Here is a 16,726-nt window from a genome sequence, read left to right on the forward strand (position 1 = left end):
AGTTAAAAGGGCAAAATACACTTGGCCTACTTTTCGTGGGTGGCCTATTCCTATTGCCTAAACTTTTAATCAGTAAAAGTTTCATATCTTGACATCACGACATCTTTATTGTGGAACTTTTATTGTGTAACTTCTCTAACTTTCTGAAAATTGACAATTTTAAAACAAAGATACCTTTATAGTTTTCTCTATAGCTCTTTTGAATTTCATGATATCCATTCTTAAAGTGTAAAAGACAAATTAGGTTGCTTAAAATGTTTCCCAGTTTTTAGGAATATACTATGTACTGCTAGGTTAACTCATTCAGCTAGGTTTCGATCATCTTTCTATTCCTTCACACTCCAGGTGAACAAGTCTTTGGGACTCTATCCCTGTGCTCGCACATACCCTCTACCAAAGCTCATCTGAGCTCACTCACCTCTCTAAGTACACAGACACTTCTTCCTTAGGAAAAGTTCAGAAATGTCAGTGGAGTTTGTGAGCACTGTTCACCCCAATGAAGTTTCCTTTCTGTATCGAGGGTCAGGAAGCAAGACTCTGAATTGCAAATACTTCATTTTCATTTGGGACTAGATTCTCTATGGTTATAACCTCTCTTTCTGATGGAGCTTAGAGCTCTCTTTCATCATTGTCTCCGTTAAGACATGAACTTAATTAGAAATTCGGTAAAATTGGGGCAGGGAAGGGGAACTATGTGATAGATTGGTATCTGCTGAAATTTGCAGTTTTTCCACCTGTATTAAGGAACTTTACTGTCTATTATTAGGTGTCCAGGCCCTACAAGTGGTCCCCACCCAGGAACAGATCTTTCAGGTTGCATCAGGATGAATAATGACCTAAGTATGGAAGTGAGTATTGGACTATATTTCAACTTCATTTTTAGGTCTACCATATCCTGACCCTCTTCTATGGTTTTGTTTTGTTTTGTTTAAGTATTATAGAGACTCTTATGGCAAGTACAAGTCTTATACCACAGAATTCAGATACATGAGAAATGTCAACCTTTGATGGCATCTGGGGGAATTTCTACCCCTTCTATAGTATAAACTCAAGGATATATAACCAAATGGAGATTTTGATGAAGTGTGCTGAACTTTTTGTTTGAAAGGCAGGCTGGTTTGGGACTTAAATTCACTATTGGCTATCAGGAGTCTCAGGTCTCATTGACTCTCTCGAGGTAAAGGCTAGATAATCTTTGAGGTGCTGGTACTTTGCTGTACAGAGTAAGGCAAAGCCCAAGGAGTACCCATGGCTGCAGTTAGGTGCTAATAGTACTTCTCTACCCAAGAAGAGAATACTGAGTAGCTGAGGGCACTTAGGCAAACACCCCAGGTCGTGGAGATGTGCCTGGAGCACTTTCCTTGGTCAACAGTCTGAGCCTGAGGGAACGTGATCTTCTCAGTCAAATGGAGCAGACCATTCTGTTCCAGAATCTGGAAATCCATCACTCTTCCTTTTTTTAAAAAAGGTTTATTGGGCTTCCCTGGTGGCGCAGTGGTTGAGAGTCCGCCTGCCGATGCAGGGGACACGGGTTTGTGCCCCAGTCCGGGAGGATCCCACATGCCGCGGAGCGGCTGGGCCCGTGAGCCATGGCCGCCGAGCCTGTGCGTCCAGAGCCTGTGCTCCGCAACGGGAGAGGCCACAACAGTGAGAGGCCCGCGTACCACAAAAATAAAATAAAATAAAATAAAATAAAATAAAATAAAATAAAAAAGGTTTATTGTGATATAATTCTCCTACCAAACAATTCATCAATTTAAATTGTTCAATTAAACGTTTTTAAAAATATTCAGAGTTGTGCAGCCATCACCACAATCAGCTTTAGGACATTTTGATCCCCTTCAAAAGAAACCTCACACCTACTAGCAGTCTACCCCTATCCGCCACCCCACTCCACCCTGGGCAGCCACTAATCTGCCTTCTGCCTCTACAGACTGGCCTATTCTGGATGTCTCATATAAATGGAATAATACAGTACGGACCTCTTGTGACTGGCTCCTTTTCTTAATATAATGTTTTCAAGGTTCATCCGTGTTGTAGCACGTTATCAGTGCCTCCTTCCTCTTTATGACTGGATAATACCCCAGTGTATGAATATACCACCTTTTGTTTATCCATTCACCACCGATAAGCACTTGGGTTGTTTCTACTTTTTGGCTACCATGAATAATGCCCCTAAGAACATTAGTGTAAAACATTTTGTGTAAACATATGTTTTCAGTTCTTTGGGGTATATATTTAGGAGTAGAATTATTGCATTGTATGGTCACTCTATGTTTAACACTTTGAGGAACTGCAAAACAGATTTTCAAAGCAGCTACACCATTTTACATTCCCACCAGTAATGTATGAGGATTTCATTTTCTCTACATCCTTGTCAACACTTGTCTATCTTTTTCTTAATTAAATTAAATTTGATTTTTTAATTTCTATTTTATATTGGAGCATAGTTGATTAACAATGTTGTGTTAGTTTCAGGTGTACAGCAAAGTGATTCAGTTATATATATACATGTATCTATTATTTTTTGTCTATCTTTTTGGTTATAGGCATCTTAGTGGATATAAAGTGGTATCTTGTGGTTTTGATATGCATTTCCTTAATCACAAATGATGTTGAGCGTTTTTCATGCACTCATTGGCCATATGTATGTCTTCTTTAGAGATATGTCTACCCAGATCTTTTGTCCATTTTAAAAAATGAGTTTTTTTAAAAAAAATGATTTATATGAGTTGTTCTTATTCTTTTAAGTGTATGTATCTCACATTTTTCCATTCCTTAGTACCCCATCCTATTGAATAGCTGAGAAAAGGAAAGAAAAAGGAAATGAATCTATTTTGCTATTCCTTAGCAGTTCTTGTAAAGTTTTAATAAAGGAAGTTGAACTTGGAAGCTTACAGGATGTTTGGTTGTTAGTAATTTCCCTTTTATCTGGTACTGATTTCACCAAGAAAGGGGAAAGAACCAACATCAGTTGTGTACCAGGTGCTTTGCAGGAAAACATTTCCACGTGCCATGTTATTAATTCTCTCTACAACTTTGAATGGTCAGTATTCTCTGCTTCTACAGATGAGGCAACTGAAGTTCAGAGAGGTTAAATAACTTAACCAGGATCACTCAACTAGTAAGTAGCAAACCTGGGATTCAAATTCAAGTTTGTATAGCTTCAAAGATTAATCCCTTCTTACAACTCCTCTGAGAACACTGAATTTAGACGTTTCAATCAGAATAACGACTCCTAGTTACCTTGAAAGTAGTTTTTTGGCTAAGAAATAAATTTGCTCCCTTTTGTATCTAAAAGGAGCTCCTAATCCACTCTCATTAGGATATGTGACCGAATTATTTTGTCTCGACACCCATGAAGTAGGAGCGAACGGAGATCACAAGACAAACTCCTGTTAAATGCTCCTGCGGAAATGTACGGATCCCCTGAAGGTTTTCCTGCTGCCTCTGTGCCATTTCTTCCATAGGCCCCAGGAACTAATCTGCCAGCTGCACTCCATGGCTGTTCCCACCAATGTCCACCGTTTCCCTTTTCCTCTGCTCCACTGAGGAATCCGGGCAGCCTGTTGACTCCCTCATGCCTGTCCCTTGAGTAAATCCCCACCTTCTACCCCTTCATGCCCCCCACCCATCTCTTAAACAAATAGAACTCTCTCCTTAGATAATGCTTATCTATGCATTCTCATTCATAAGAATTAGGATGAACCATGAAATTAAAATTACAAAGCATATAATCCGTGTTTGTCCCAGCGACCCATAAATCTAAATCGTTGTGTTTTCCTAACTCTTTGGCTTCAAACTCTTGGAATTTCATCACTCCTGAGGGCCTTCAAAACAAACAACTTGCCCTGGTATTCAAGCTCTTGTCTAATCTGGTTGCAACCTACCTTTCCATCCTTTCCCCATCCATGCCTTATAATTGTCCCTAAATGTCAGCCAAACCAGGTGGTCTGTATCGTTGGAATATGTGACACAAAGCTGTTTATGCTGTTTTCTCTGCCCAGAACACTTCCACTTCTCCACTTGTCAAGTTCTATTTGACTATCAAGGCCCATTCCAAAAACCAAGTGTTCCATAAAACCTTTTGTGGTAGTGAGAAATGTTTACCATCGAGCATCTCTAGCCCTTCTTGAGATGGAAATCGTAATGGATTAGAAGTCAAGAAGTGAGGGTTTTCCCTGGTTCGACCTCTCTGCTACTATGGAAAAGTCTTGTCATTCAGGCCTCATTTTCCTCATTTCTCAACCGTAGCACTCAGGAAAAAAATAAGTTCACTCTTTTCTTTTAGACCCCAGTAACTCTGTGCTCCTCTCGTCTATATTTTGGTTATATTGTAGTTCTTTGTTTTCTTAACATGTTCCTGTATCAGATTATAAGCTTGGTGTAGAGTGCCTTTGGCCATTAACCAATGTGCATCTAGCAACCTGAATAGATTTGGTATGCAGTAGCTGCTCTATTAATATTTGTTGAATGCCTATTTACTTATTTATTTTTGTACTCCCTACAGGCTCTATTTAAAACATTGAGTGAGCACCCAGTGGACTTGTTGAATTGACAGTCTCGCCCTCTTGCTTTCTGACTGGTGTTCCTGAGAAGCTTAGATTTATTTTTTTAATTCCTCTCCCATTTTCATAGAGGAAGCTATATTCTAGCATCTTTTTCAGAAAGCACAATAGGAGATAAGAGTGAACATCGGTATTCATAAGGGATCTTTGGGTGACCAAAGGACTCTAGCAAGACTAATACCTCAAAAAGAACGTGTCTTAGTAAAATAATTTGGGGTCCAGTTTGGGACATTCCTGGGGAGAACAGAGCTACTTTAATGACCCAGTGAAATCTATTTATTTGGGATATTTTAGCATAAAGAGGAAGAAAGGAAATAAATTATTTCCAGTCCTCATCTTTTAGAGACTCAGACTAAAATATTTATGAAAGAAATGTCTATGGTATCTGGGATATGCTTCAAAACAATGCTAAGGTAGGTTTAGTGGGTGACGGTATAGATGAAAGGAGATGGGCCATAGGTTGTTAATTGTTGAATCTGCAGAATGGGTACACAAAGGGTAATTATTCTATCCTGTCTACTTTTGTATTTATTTGAAATATTTCCCAGTCATGACCTAGAATTTTTAGCCACATAGCATAGGCTTTGGAATTAAGCAGTTGTGGGTTTAAGCTGACTCTGTTACTTATTAGCTGTGTGAACTTGGACAAGTGGCCTAACCTCTTTCAGTTTGTGTGTGTTCCCTTGTGAAACAGAGATATTACTTTGCAGAGTCCTTTTCAGGATTCAAATACACACATACACATATACATACATTATGCATATACATATACCTATATATCTCTGCAGCAGCTGAATTCTGGCCTAACCAGTCCAGGGAAACAAACCAAGTAGGTCATATTTAGAGGAGAGACAAATCTCAGTGCTCTGTCTCCCCACTTGCTGATGAATAGGAAGGCGTTTTTGATTCAGGGGGTCCCTTCTCAGCATTTCCAAGAACCTCTGTACTGGTGCCTACCGGTATATCCCAATGTCCTTCTGGTCTCACCAACTTGTGGGTCCCAGGGAAGGACACTTCACCTCCTGAGAGATCGCTGGAGAAGGTGGTTGGTTTCACATCTCTGCAGTCCTTTCTGTTTGTTGCCCACACTGTCCATAGTCCCTGCCTGCTCCACGGTCGACCTCCTTGGAACGCTGTGTCTGGACCTTTGGTGATCTCCTCTTCCTGGTCGGTTGGGAGATGACTCTCACTTCTTGTTTCAGCACCTTCAGAGCTGGGTACTACTGTGGTGTTGGGTGGACTCCTTGTGATGCAGTTAAAATTATCCTCTACTTTTCAAGGAAAGTAGATAATCCAGCAGGGCTGGCTAGTAGCACAGTCTCCCACTGAATCAGGGATTGCTGCTCCCTTCTATAGCTAGACCCAGCTGTTCATTTGGCCCAACTTTCTCAGTTCTTCCTCACTCTTGGCAATTTCTGTCTGGGGCTCAGTTGTCTCTCCTTATAATCTTTCCTTATTCACTGCTCCCACCATTGAGTCTGAAGAGCAACCAAAGGATTTCTGGGACTTTGCAAAACTGGACTTGTGATTAGGTACCTGTGTTTGTCCCCAAACACTCCAAGAATTAAGAAGCTTCATGAAAATTACATGACAATGAAACTGATTCTCCCCTCTACCTACTCCAACCTCAGATTTGACCCCAACAAGACACTTTATAACATATATAAAGTACCTGGTTCATAGTAAACACTCAGAAAATAGCAACTGTAACTATCACCCAGAATCAGAATTATAAGCAGTGTGAAGCTCAGAGGATACAGGTCAGAGGATAGGAAGATGAATTTCTGTTTTCTCTTTGGCTGTTTAAAAAAATCACATATACTAAATATTAAGTGCTTTGCCATCCCTTTGAGGTCTCCTTCATGTCATTACATGTTTTTGCCTAAGATATACTATCACTAGGAGAAGGTGATTTATGAGGCAAAGGACAGAATCAGTTTTAAAGTATCTCAGATTTTCTGGCCATTGTATGTCCTGTTCTCTCAAGCTGTGCGTGGGTGCAGCTTTAATAAACTTGGAGAATAAATAACATTGCCAGTTGCAAAACTGGGACATGTAGAAGTTGGCTTATAACTGTATTACAAATGAACCTCAAAGTGGTGGGAATGTCCTGTGGATCTGAAGGTGTGGTGTCCTTTTAGTTAGAAATTGCAAAAAAACCCCAAAAAACTTGTGAAGGAATTTCGTTTTATTTAGGTTATAACAGTTGTAATCTTTTGATGTTTAATTTTACATTCTTTTCTTTTTAGAATATTGAAACCAACTTCAAGTCAAGGGCATTTTTGTTTTTTTTAAGTTAGAATAAAATAAGTCTATATAGACTCCTTTTGTTCGGTTTTTCTTCTTTTCTCAGAAAATCATATTAGTTTATTTGAGCAACGTCAATTGTCTAAAATGGATCTAAAAGTAAAAATTACATCGGTAACATGAATGTTTATTAGTGGAAGCGTTTCTGATCATAAAAATCTAAGGATGAAATAGCACTTCATCTAGAAGAGTAACCCTGGGAGATTATCTAGGCCTGTTAATTGCCCTTACTAATACCTTAGAAGTTATTTCTTATTGTTCTTCATATTTTCTATCTAAATATTAAAATAATACTGCTGTGTGTGTGTGTGTGTGTGTGTGTGTGTGTGTGTGAGAGAGAGAGAGAGAGAGAGAGAGAGAATATGTGTGTGTGCATCCTGCATTTGCTGATCTAGCCCGTGGGAGAATGTCTCGCTTTGTTCCATGAGTACCTTAACTACCCCACCCTACGTTAGACTTTTACTCTCAAAAGCAAATGAGCTGGACCACGGATTTTCATGTAAATGTTATGCAGGTTGATATTTGAATGGCTCGAACAGGAAGAACATGCTTCCTGCTCTATGCTGTCGGCATATGTTAGACTCATTGACTTGAGCCAATCTTCTACATGTAGGTAAGTCTCTCTTCTGAAATTTCTTTTTCTTGCTTTTAGTCAGTTTCTTGATTTTCCTTGGTTTTAAAATATATCCAGTAAATTATCTTTTTTATCATCTGCCCAGATCCTACAGTTGTTGTGTGTGTTAGGTTCTCCTGTGGGTTTAAATAGGGGTGCCTTTTGAAACTGGAAGAAAAGAGCACAATTGTAGAAAGTTTTTGCTGAGTTATTTTTCACCCCCCCTTCACAGGTACAGACACCCTGAGGGGCTATATCTCCAACTTTCATTAACTATAACCCTAAATTTGGAAGAAAAAAAATCTCCTTCTTTTATCTGCTTCTTCTTGTAAGGAGGAAAAAAATGTTAGGCCAAATGTATGAAAATCTAAGATTGAGATATGTTGTATATTATGTTGTTTTCTGATTAGTGAGATTTATAAAGATTAATGAATTAGGAGTAATATCCAATAATATCCAATATCCTTGCAACAGAACAATGTAGTAATGTACAGCTACAAAATATATGCCATTTCTTGAAAATCACAGAATTGTTACTTATTTAATCAATAAATATTTTATGTTTACCAAAAGGTTTCACATATAAAAAATAGGACAAAAGAAGGGCTTTACACAGACCATATGGCAAATGAGATTTATTTCTAGTATAATGAAAGCAAACTGTATTTTTGCTATATTTATTATTTTGACTTTAAATAATAAACTTCTTTTTAAAAAACAAAGTTTACAGAAATAATGTGTTCCCTTTCCCCTAATACTGGAAATCAGTTTAATTGAATAGAAAATAACTGCATTCTCTTTCATACCTCTTAAATTCAAATACAGGTATTCATGACTCTGATTGGTATAAGAAGAAATATTTTTCTGACAAAATTAGCTTTTTAGTTAGTGCAATATAGTTATTATATATAATATATATTATTAATTATAGCACAGTAATAAGTGTTTTTTCAAGCCACACATAATAACAGATTTGTATGTTATGGAGGGTTAAATGGGCCTGATTTTTTTATTATTAAGGAGTCAATCCTTGTTGACTTTTATGGAGGATACTTAATGAGACTGAAGAATGTTTAATTTTTTCATATTTTTATAGCTTCATTTCTTACATATATATTGGCAGATAGTTAAATAAGCATATACTAATTACTAGTACAATCTATTTAAATATCTTAAGGATAGAGCCAATATCATTTAACTACCTGTGAAGTATAAGGTATAATTTCTCTTCAAAATTTAATGCAAATATTACCCTACTCTGTTCTGTGCATGTTACTTTCCTCTGTGGAATGCTGCTTATAATTTACGAAGTATTTGTTTTACATATTTGTCTTTCTGACTGGCCTGTGAGCTCCTCTGGGACAAGGAATGTGTTTTTGGTCTCTCCAACCTTTCTGTTTTGTGCCAGAAACAGCCTTTCACTGTTTCTGGCACAAACTGGCCCTTTGATGAAAGTTGTTGACTTAAAATTAAACTGATGTCACAAGAGGCTTCAGTTACATATAATCTGACACAAAGACATTTAAAGCAGGGACAAAAATGAAATAAAAGAGAAGATTGCCCAACATTTATATGTAGGAGGATTAGGTGTAAATTCTTGCTGTGCAAGTTTGTGGAGTTTTCTAAACATTTGAGGGGAACATTTTAAAAGTTTATATTCAAATCATCTACCAGTCTAAGACAATCATTGTGAAGTCTGCCTCTCCAATAGCCTTAGGGTATTTCAGAGACAGTTCTGTTTACAATGAAGACAGTTCTGTTTACAATCAGACTGTATTTAGTCTGATTGTTTAGACTGTTTAGAGGCTGACACCACCATTCTGAATACTCCCAAGAAATTACTTTATTCATTGGTTTTACTTTCCTTACCTGAAATAAGTAAATCTTTTTTTTTTTTTCGTAAAACCCGCTGCATAAGGTTGTTGGGAGAGTTAAATGAGATGATACGTAAAAGGGCTTTTGTAAATTTTAATGTGCTGAACAGATGTAAGCTATTGTTTTTTGTATTGGATAACTATACATTCAGCAAACTCTTGCTAAACGTTTATCTTTCTGTGACTATAGTCAGTATTATCTTGGAGAGATTCTAAATACGGTTTATGATATACGGCATCCCTCCATTGAAACCTGTTGCTGGTTGTGCCAGTTAACAAGAAGCTGTGTGTTTGATTATGGAATATTTAAATGTCTTCAGTTTTGCATTGTGCATATTTTGGATATGTCCAAGTGATTTCAGTTTTAATTTATTAAATTTTTATATTTTTTCCTAAATAAACCAAATGATAATGAAAATATACTTATTATTGAATAGAAAAACTTTTTATTAAAGAGGAACATGTGTTCCCACTGTATTTTTTGAAAGAGAATAAGTGAACCTAATCTCCTGAAGTTCCCCCCAAATTAGGAACTCTTGATAAACGTTAAGAAGCTCAAATGAGACTTTCACATGCTTGCCCTGGAAGGCTGGGACCACAGTTTTGTTAAGGTCTTTTTGAGCCCCAAGTAAGAGGTGCTGACGTAGATGTAATCCCTCAGATCTTTGAGAATTGGATTAACTTTAAAATGTATTATGTGTCTAGCTAGAAAATTGAGAACCATTTTTAAATCAACAGGCCAAAATTTTTAAGTTGAGTAATATTTCCATAAATAGAAATGTTGTTTTATGCCCACCTAGAATGTTCTGTTTAAAGAAAACTTGAGTTCATGATATAAACTCTATCTGCCCTTTAAGTTTAGAATTTGTTTTGCCCAAGAATTTAAATTTTCTTTAAATATTGGACTCGTAAGTATACTTAAAATTGGATTTTTTTTTTTGCAAGTACAGCTTTGAGGAAGTATGTATATCAGTCTGCCCTGTACCATCCCATTCCCATATCCTCTGCAGAAGAGCAAAGCAAATATGGGTTCATTTAAAACTGTATGAAAATGTTTGCTTAACACAACTTCTCTGGAATGGAAAATGTCAAATTGTTAAACTTGCTTCTCTCTCTCTTTTTTTTTATCTTAAGGAGAATGGTGTTGAACGCTTATATTCTGAGAGCCTGCCACAGTCCAGGTTTGCTTGTTTGTTTCTGTGTATGACTTTTGACGCATATTCAGTTAATTTCTAAGAGAATTCTTTGGACCAGACACTCTAAAATACTTCTACTTTTTTGACAGGGAATATTCCACCCTACCATCTCCTGGACACACTTCATCCACAGAGAGTACTGTAACTTCAAGTGGTGAGTAGATTAGAAAAGATATAAAAATAGAGTGTTAGTATTATAACTATAAGCTTGGATGTTCTGTGACCTGCTAAGGTGTGTGCAAATGAAAAGGACATAAGCAAATAATCCTTTTGCATAGTATTCATGCTGTTAGTTTCCTCCTGTTGATAGATTCTGGATCAGAAATTTTGCATATGGCTTCTGGTGTCATTGATTGTAAACCACTCTGTGAGAAAGAGGAGGATAAAAGATCAACTTCTGCTGTGAAGAAGATCAAAGGTAAGCTGTTGAAGGGTTCAAGACGAGTTTCCATTCTAAAACACTAAGCAAACTTGGAAGCTAGTGGAGTAACCATCCTCAGTGGCTCAGTAATACTATTTTATAAAAGAAGTTTGAAGACAAAGTCTGGAGAAAAGAAGTCCAGAGGTGACCATGGCCTTCCTATATGACCATGTTACCAACTTTTTTCCAATTCTGTATTTAAAATAAAAATTACAGTATATTTTAATGGGATTTAAATATTTCCTTATGGCCAAAATTGATTGGACACACCTGAGTCTCAACTGTGATGCAAATGTTAAATCACCTACTTAGGAATTCTCAGAATCCTAATTAGAATCTACTGGGTTAAAAGGATGGCCCGATTAGTGATGGTCCACTCAGGAGGCAGATATTAACTAGATAACATGTTAGATCCTTTTCTGCCATTTGAGTCTGAAAATAAAGTGCTTATTCTGAACCGTTCCCAGTGAGACATCACTACGGTTGACACTCATGGGAAACATAGGCTCTCATTCCAACCAAAAACACCGATCAAGGAAAACTCATCTAATGTTTAAATTGGGACAATTAAATTTGAGATACAGGTGCTAAGTTAAAGGAGCTGTAAAATTGTAGAAATGGAATCCATTCCTTCAGTTGACTGAAGAATATCTTTATATTCTACCTAACGCCAAATAAGAAAAATTTTAATTAAAACTGCACCAGGGTGCTAGTTTTTACCTGTCATGTAGACAAAGATAAAAAATTTGACTGCACACTGTTGGTAAGGTTGTTGGGGGGAAAAGAATTCTCATACACTGCTGCAGGGAATGTAAATTATTGTAATTAGTATGGAGAGGAATTTGACAATATCTACCCAAAATTTAAATGTACATATTCCATGATAAAACAATTTGGTTTCTGGGACTTTATCCTGTAGATCTAAGTACATACATACTATATGATGTATATGGAAGTTTATTTACTGCAACATTGTTTGTAACAACAAAATATTGGAAACAAGGATCAGAAGACTAATTAACATATTTTCGCATATCCATGTAATGGAATACTAGTATACATCTGTAAAACATATATAAGGAAACTTTTTTCTTGGAAGGATATCAAAGAACTATTTTTTGTGTGGAAAAACGCCAAAGTACAAAACATTATGTATTGCATGTAAAAATTTGTGGAAAAAAAATAGAAAAAAGTTTTTGTGTATATATAAAATATCTCTGCAAGGCTAGACAAAAATTTGTAACATTGTCTATGAGGAGGTAAAGTAGGTTTCTGGCAGGCGTGATGGGAGGGAAAATTTTCACTGGAAAACAATTTTACGCTTTTTCATTTATGGGCCATATGAATCTACTACCTGTTTTAATTTTTTTTTAAAGAACTAAAATAAAATTTCCATAGGGAAGAAATTTTATATCCCTGAAGAAAGGGGTTACCATTTTGCTCTTATTTCCATGTAAATTAAAAATATCTAATACATCCTTTAACTATTCTGTTTTCTTAAAAAGAAAGAAACGAAATCTGACTATAGCCGCTGACCTTTGTGCCTGCACTGAACTAAAGTCAGGACAATGGATCATGTGAAGAGGAAAATCATCATCAAGAACATTACAATACAAATAAACAAAGGGAAATTACAAAAAGGAATGGCATAAATTAAAAGTGCATCTTTTCTTCTTAGTTCGATTACATTTTATTTAGAAAGATACTGTGTTTTGGAAGGATATACTTTGTTATCAGCCTTGCATATATAATTGTTAAAAACCTGTTTGTCGATCTATAAAAAAAAAAAGCTACTAAGTTACTAATTGTTCATCCTTTCATTCAGTTTCTGCAATTATACTAGTAATGTGTTTGATTTTAAAAAGCAGCAGTAGCTGCTTTTTATTTTAAAAACCCTACTGTTTGAAGGCCATTTATACAGGTATTCATTTCTGTTAAGAAATCTTATATGGTTAGCTTCCTTGGGAACTTTAGCTGACCTAGTCCTGAATCTGAATGAATGGACACATTTAAAGTTTTTTAGTACAAAATTCGTCTCACGTGTTAAGCACTTTGCCACTTACTATTCCGCCCGCATTGCCACCCTCACTATTCCTTCCTCTTTTACTTGTTACTGCTCCCCCTTCCCCCAACACTGTTGATGTGTTTCCTCCTTCTTATAGGTGGAAGTCCAGCTCCTGAAAATATTGCACTCCAAGGCTCTGTGAATGAAGAAAAAATCATGTCAAATCAGGTAAGGAGGGGCTTCCCTGGTGGCGCAGTGGTTGGGAGTCCGCCTGCCGATGCAGGGGACACGGGTTCGTGCCCTGGTCTGGGAAGATCCCACGTGCCGCGGAGCGGCTGGGCCCTTGAGCCATGGCCGCTGAGCCTGCGCGACTGGAGCCTGTGCTCCATGGTGGGAGAGGCCACAACACTGAGAGGCCCGCGTACCGCAAAAAAAAAAAAAAAAAAATCAGGTAAGGAAATATATGCATGTTAACAGTGAAAGTAATGGTATGTTGCAATGATATTTAGAACTGTCCCTTTAAGTTTGCAAAATACTCTTAAAAGCACGATTGCATCTTATCCTTTCAAAATATTATGAGGTTAATAGAATTTAGTTATACTAATATTGTATAGATGAAGAAGTTGAGTCCAAACCATCCAGGGTCACTCAGTAGACTCAGGTAGGACCTCCTGACTCCACACTGATTTTTCTTTCATTCATTCATGCATTCATTCACTCATTTATTCATCAAAGACCTGCTGGAAACAAGCTAAATATCTATCTGTAGAGTACTCTTAAATAAATGAAGACATTAATAAATAAGGCTAAATAAAACAGTGATATCTATCTTAAAGATGTGTTATAATTAATGGAAGAAACATACAATTACTCAGTAATTAGACTGGTCAGCGATATGAAAGAGAAATGGTTGGGGTGAGAGGACAGAAGAGGTGTCATGGAGGAGGTTCCTAGTGAGTGGTATCGAATGTTATACAGGTACATGGCAAACTGCTATAAAACATTATAAGGATGAATATTTAAATGTTTATAGAAAAAGAATTAAATTCCTTTCCTTAAAGGGAAGGCATATCGCCACTGGTATGAATTTATAATTATTTGAAGGGTAACTTACAGACTATGGGCAATTCTACGTTCCTTTAAGGGTCTTATTTATACATCAGTCCCTCTCTGTATTCTATGTGCGGAGGTGTGTGTCTGTGTGTGTGTATTATTATTGTTTTCCCCTCAGTGTATAAACATTCTTTTAGTTAGGCCTATTTGATTACAAGAAACAGAGACTCATGCAACTAACTCAGGTTAAGAGAAGGTTGTGGCATGTATACATCGAAGGTAATAAGGTAGATAAAAATTTTATACAATTCTTATCTGAAGGGAGTGGAGTAATTGGATATGTGATTTGGGATAATTCTTTGTAGTGTAAAGTATATATAAAGTGTAGTGTTGGCTAGCCCACATGCCGAAAGTGGTTGCCCCTTATAAAAAATGGACAGAGGAAAATTCAAGTCCTCTAGTCTTTCCTAGCTCATCTCAAAAAAAAAAAAGAAAGAAAACTTTAAAAAATAATGGATTAGAAAATGTAGTAATGGAGGTGGAAAATTGGTTAGAATGCTATAGTAGTAATTCAGGCAAGAAATGAAGATAGTATGAATTTAGTGATGATGGAAAAGATGAGACTCATTTGAGAGATACTTGGGGTATAGCATTCACAGTACATGGTAACTGATAATCAGGGATCTGGGAAAAGGTCAACACCCAGGTTTCTGGCCTAACCTACAGAATGAATAGAATAACATGAGAGTAGGAGGGAGTGAGAAGAATTTGTGGGGTAAATTTAATTTAATTTAATTTGAGGTAAGTCAAGTTTCAGGTTGATAGGAGACATCATTAATACCCTGTAAGGAGATTTTATAGATAACTCTATACCCATATTCATAAGCTCACCCGTGGGACTTTCAGAAGCAGACACATATTTGTGAGTTACCAGCAAAGAACCAAGCAGGTGGATGAGATTCCCCAAGGAAGGAGGGCAGGCAGAGAGAGAGCACAGAGGATAATGGACTCTTGATGATTCCATTGCCTAATAAGAGAAGGCAATGGTGGAGGAGACCAAGAAGGAGCTTTGTAGTGATGGGGGGACGTCAGGAAAGGGGAACCAAGGGATGAAAAACTTCAAGAAGGAGGGGATTATAGATCGATTTGGATGCTACAGTGAGGTCACATAAGATAAAGGCTAGGGCTTCCCTGGTGGCTCAGTGGTTGAGAGTGCGCCTGCCGATGCAGGGGACACGGGTTCGTGCCCCGGTCCAGAAGGATCCCACGTGCCGCGGAGCGGCTGAGCCTGTGAGCCATGGCCGCTGAGCCTGTGCTCCGCAACGGGAGAGGCCCGCGTACCGCACCAAAAAAAAAAAAAAAAAAAAGATAAAGGCTGAAAATTATCCATTGGATTTGGCAGTAGGGAGTTCACTGATAACTGGGGAGGGCAGTTTCCTTGGAACGTTAGGCGCAGGGGCAGAGTAGTTCACTGATCACAAATGGGAGATGAGGAACTAGAAGATGTCACAGGGTTGAGGGGGGATTAAAAAAACGATCCAGTGTTTTACCTGTATTATTTCATTTGTTACAGTTGTCCAGAACTTACATGACATGGTGTCAAGGGCCCTACCAAGGAAATTTGTCTTGGCCTCATTTTTTATGGAAAATTTCTGAGAATGTTGAATGATAATTATCCTAAAATAATTGTATACCTATAGCTTCTCCTTTAGATTTCCCCAGGCAGTATAGAGCAACTCTCCTATTATGGTGATTCTCGTATGGATACCTTTGTAGGACAGTTGGTCAGTGACCTTCAAATATATTCAGATGGAGTAAAAGCCAAACATAGCACAATCTTAGCAGCTATTTTGCCATAATTTCTCCAACAATCCATCTGGAAAGCTGCGTGTGATAGTCCTAGATCACCGCGCCCCCTCTTCATCCATTCAGTCCTATCTCTCCCTCAAGCTCCAGCTTGTTCCTTGTCTGCAGAGACTTTCCATGCTTCTTAACCCATCGTGTTGCTCTCTTCCTTTTGCAAAGCACATATTTATCTATCTCTCATTTACTTGGCAAGTAATCCTAGTTTGCTTTGAAGTAACTTGTATCATGATTGCAACTTTTCATGTACTTCTGTTTTTTATGCCTAAGCTAGATTAGAAACCCCCTTGGAGTCAGTCCTCTTTCCTTCTGAATGCCTAGCACAGTTCTTTGCATACTATAGAGTGTTTTTTGAACAGGGTAGGCAGGAGAGGACAGGAAGTCGAGAAATGATTAGCTATGAAGGATTTCCACTCTATGTTTAGCAATAAAATCTCTTTATGATTTTAGGAAGCCAAAGGGGAACCAGAAACAATAAATGAGCACAGAAAAGAATGTGTGGCAGGAGGTAAGGAATGTTCTCTTCCAACCCCCATGTGAACTTTTGTTCCCTGCTGGTATGTTTTATGGATGAAATCTTTCTGAGTAAAGATATGGCATCTACAACTCTGCATCTATAGATAAAATCAGCCAAATAGAACTGATTTTGATTCAATTTGTAGCGTTTTCAAAAGGCCGTATTTATGTTGCATTGCCTGTTAATCCCAGAGGTCTTGTAATAACTAGTGCCCTATTGTGAACTAAGAACCATGCCAATGTTGGTAGCAAATTCTAAGCTCTACTCTGAGGTTTTTTTATTGTTCTATCTAAAAGCAAATAAGCCAGT

General features: G+C 37.4%; 1 protein-coding gene across 4 annotated transcripts in view; it reads left to right on the plus strand.

The window, feature by feature from the left end:
* IRAG2 (inositol 1,4,5-triphosphate receptor associated 2) overlaps window positions 1-16,726 on the plus strand; it is an 89,459-nt gene that overhangs the window by 53,642 nt on the left and 19,091 nt on the right. For 3 of the 4 annotated variants that reach the window (XM_067695925.1, XM_067695928.1, XM_067695926.1), the window contains 6 exons: window positions 767-848; window positions 10,497-10,543; window positions 10,648-10,712; window positions 10,869-10,976; window positions 13,142-13,212; window positions 16,351-16,408. In XM_067695925.1, coding sequence (XP_067552026.1) covers window positions 767-848; window positions 10,497-10,543; window positions 10,648-10,712; window positions 10,869-10,976; window positions 13,142-13,212; window positions 16,351-16,408 — 431 coding nt within the window. Of the gene's footprint in view, window positions 1-766; window positions 849-7,396; window positions 7,489-10,496; window positions 10,544-10,647; window positions 10,713-10,868; window positions 10,977-13,141; window positions 13,213-16,350; window positions 16,409-16,726 lie in introns of those variants that run through there. The other variant, XM_067695927.1, reaches the window with a different exon arrangement.

This window comes from Pseudorca crassidens, chromosome 11 (assembly GCF_039906515.1).
Source record: "Pseudorca crassidens isolate mPseCra1 chromosome 11, mPseCra1.hap1, whole genome shotgun sequence".
Classification (NCBI taxonomy): domain Eukaryota; kingdom Metazoa; phylum Chordata; class Mammalia; order Artiodactyla; family Delphinidae; genus Pseudorca; species Pseudorca crassidens.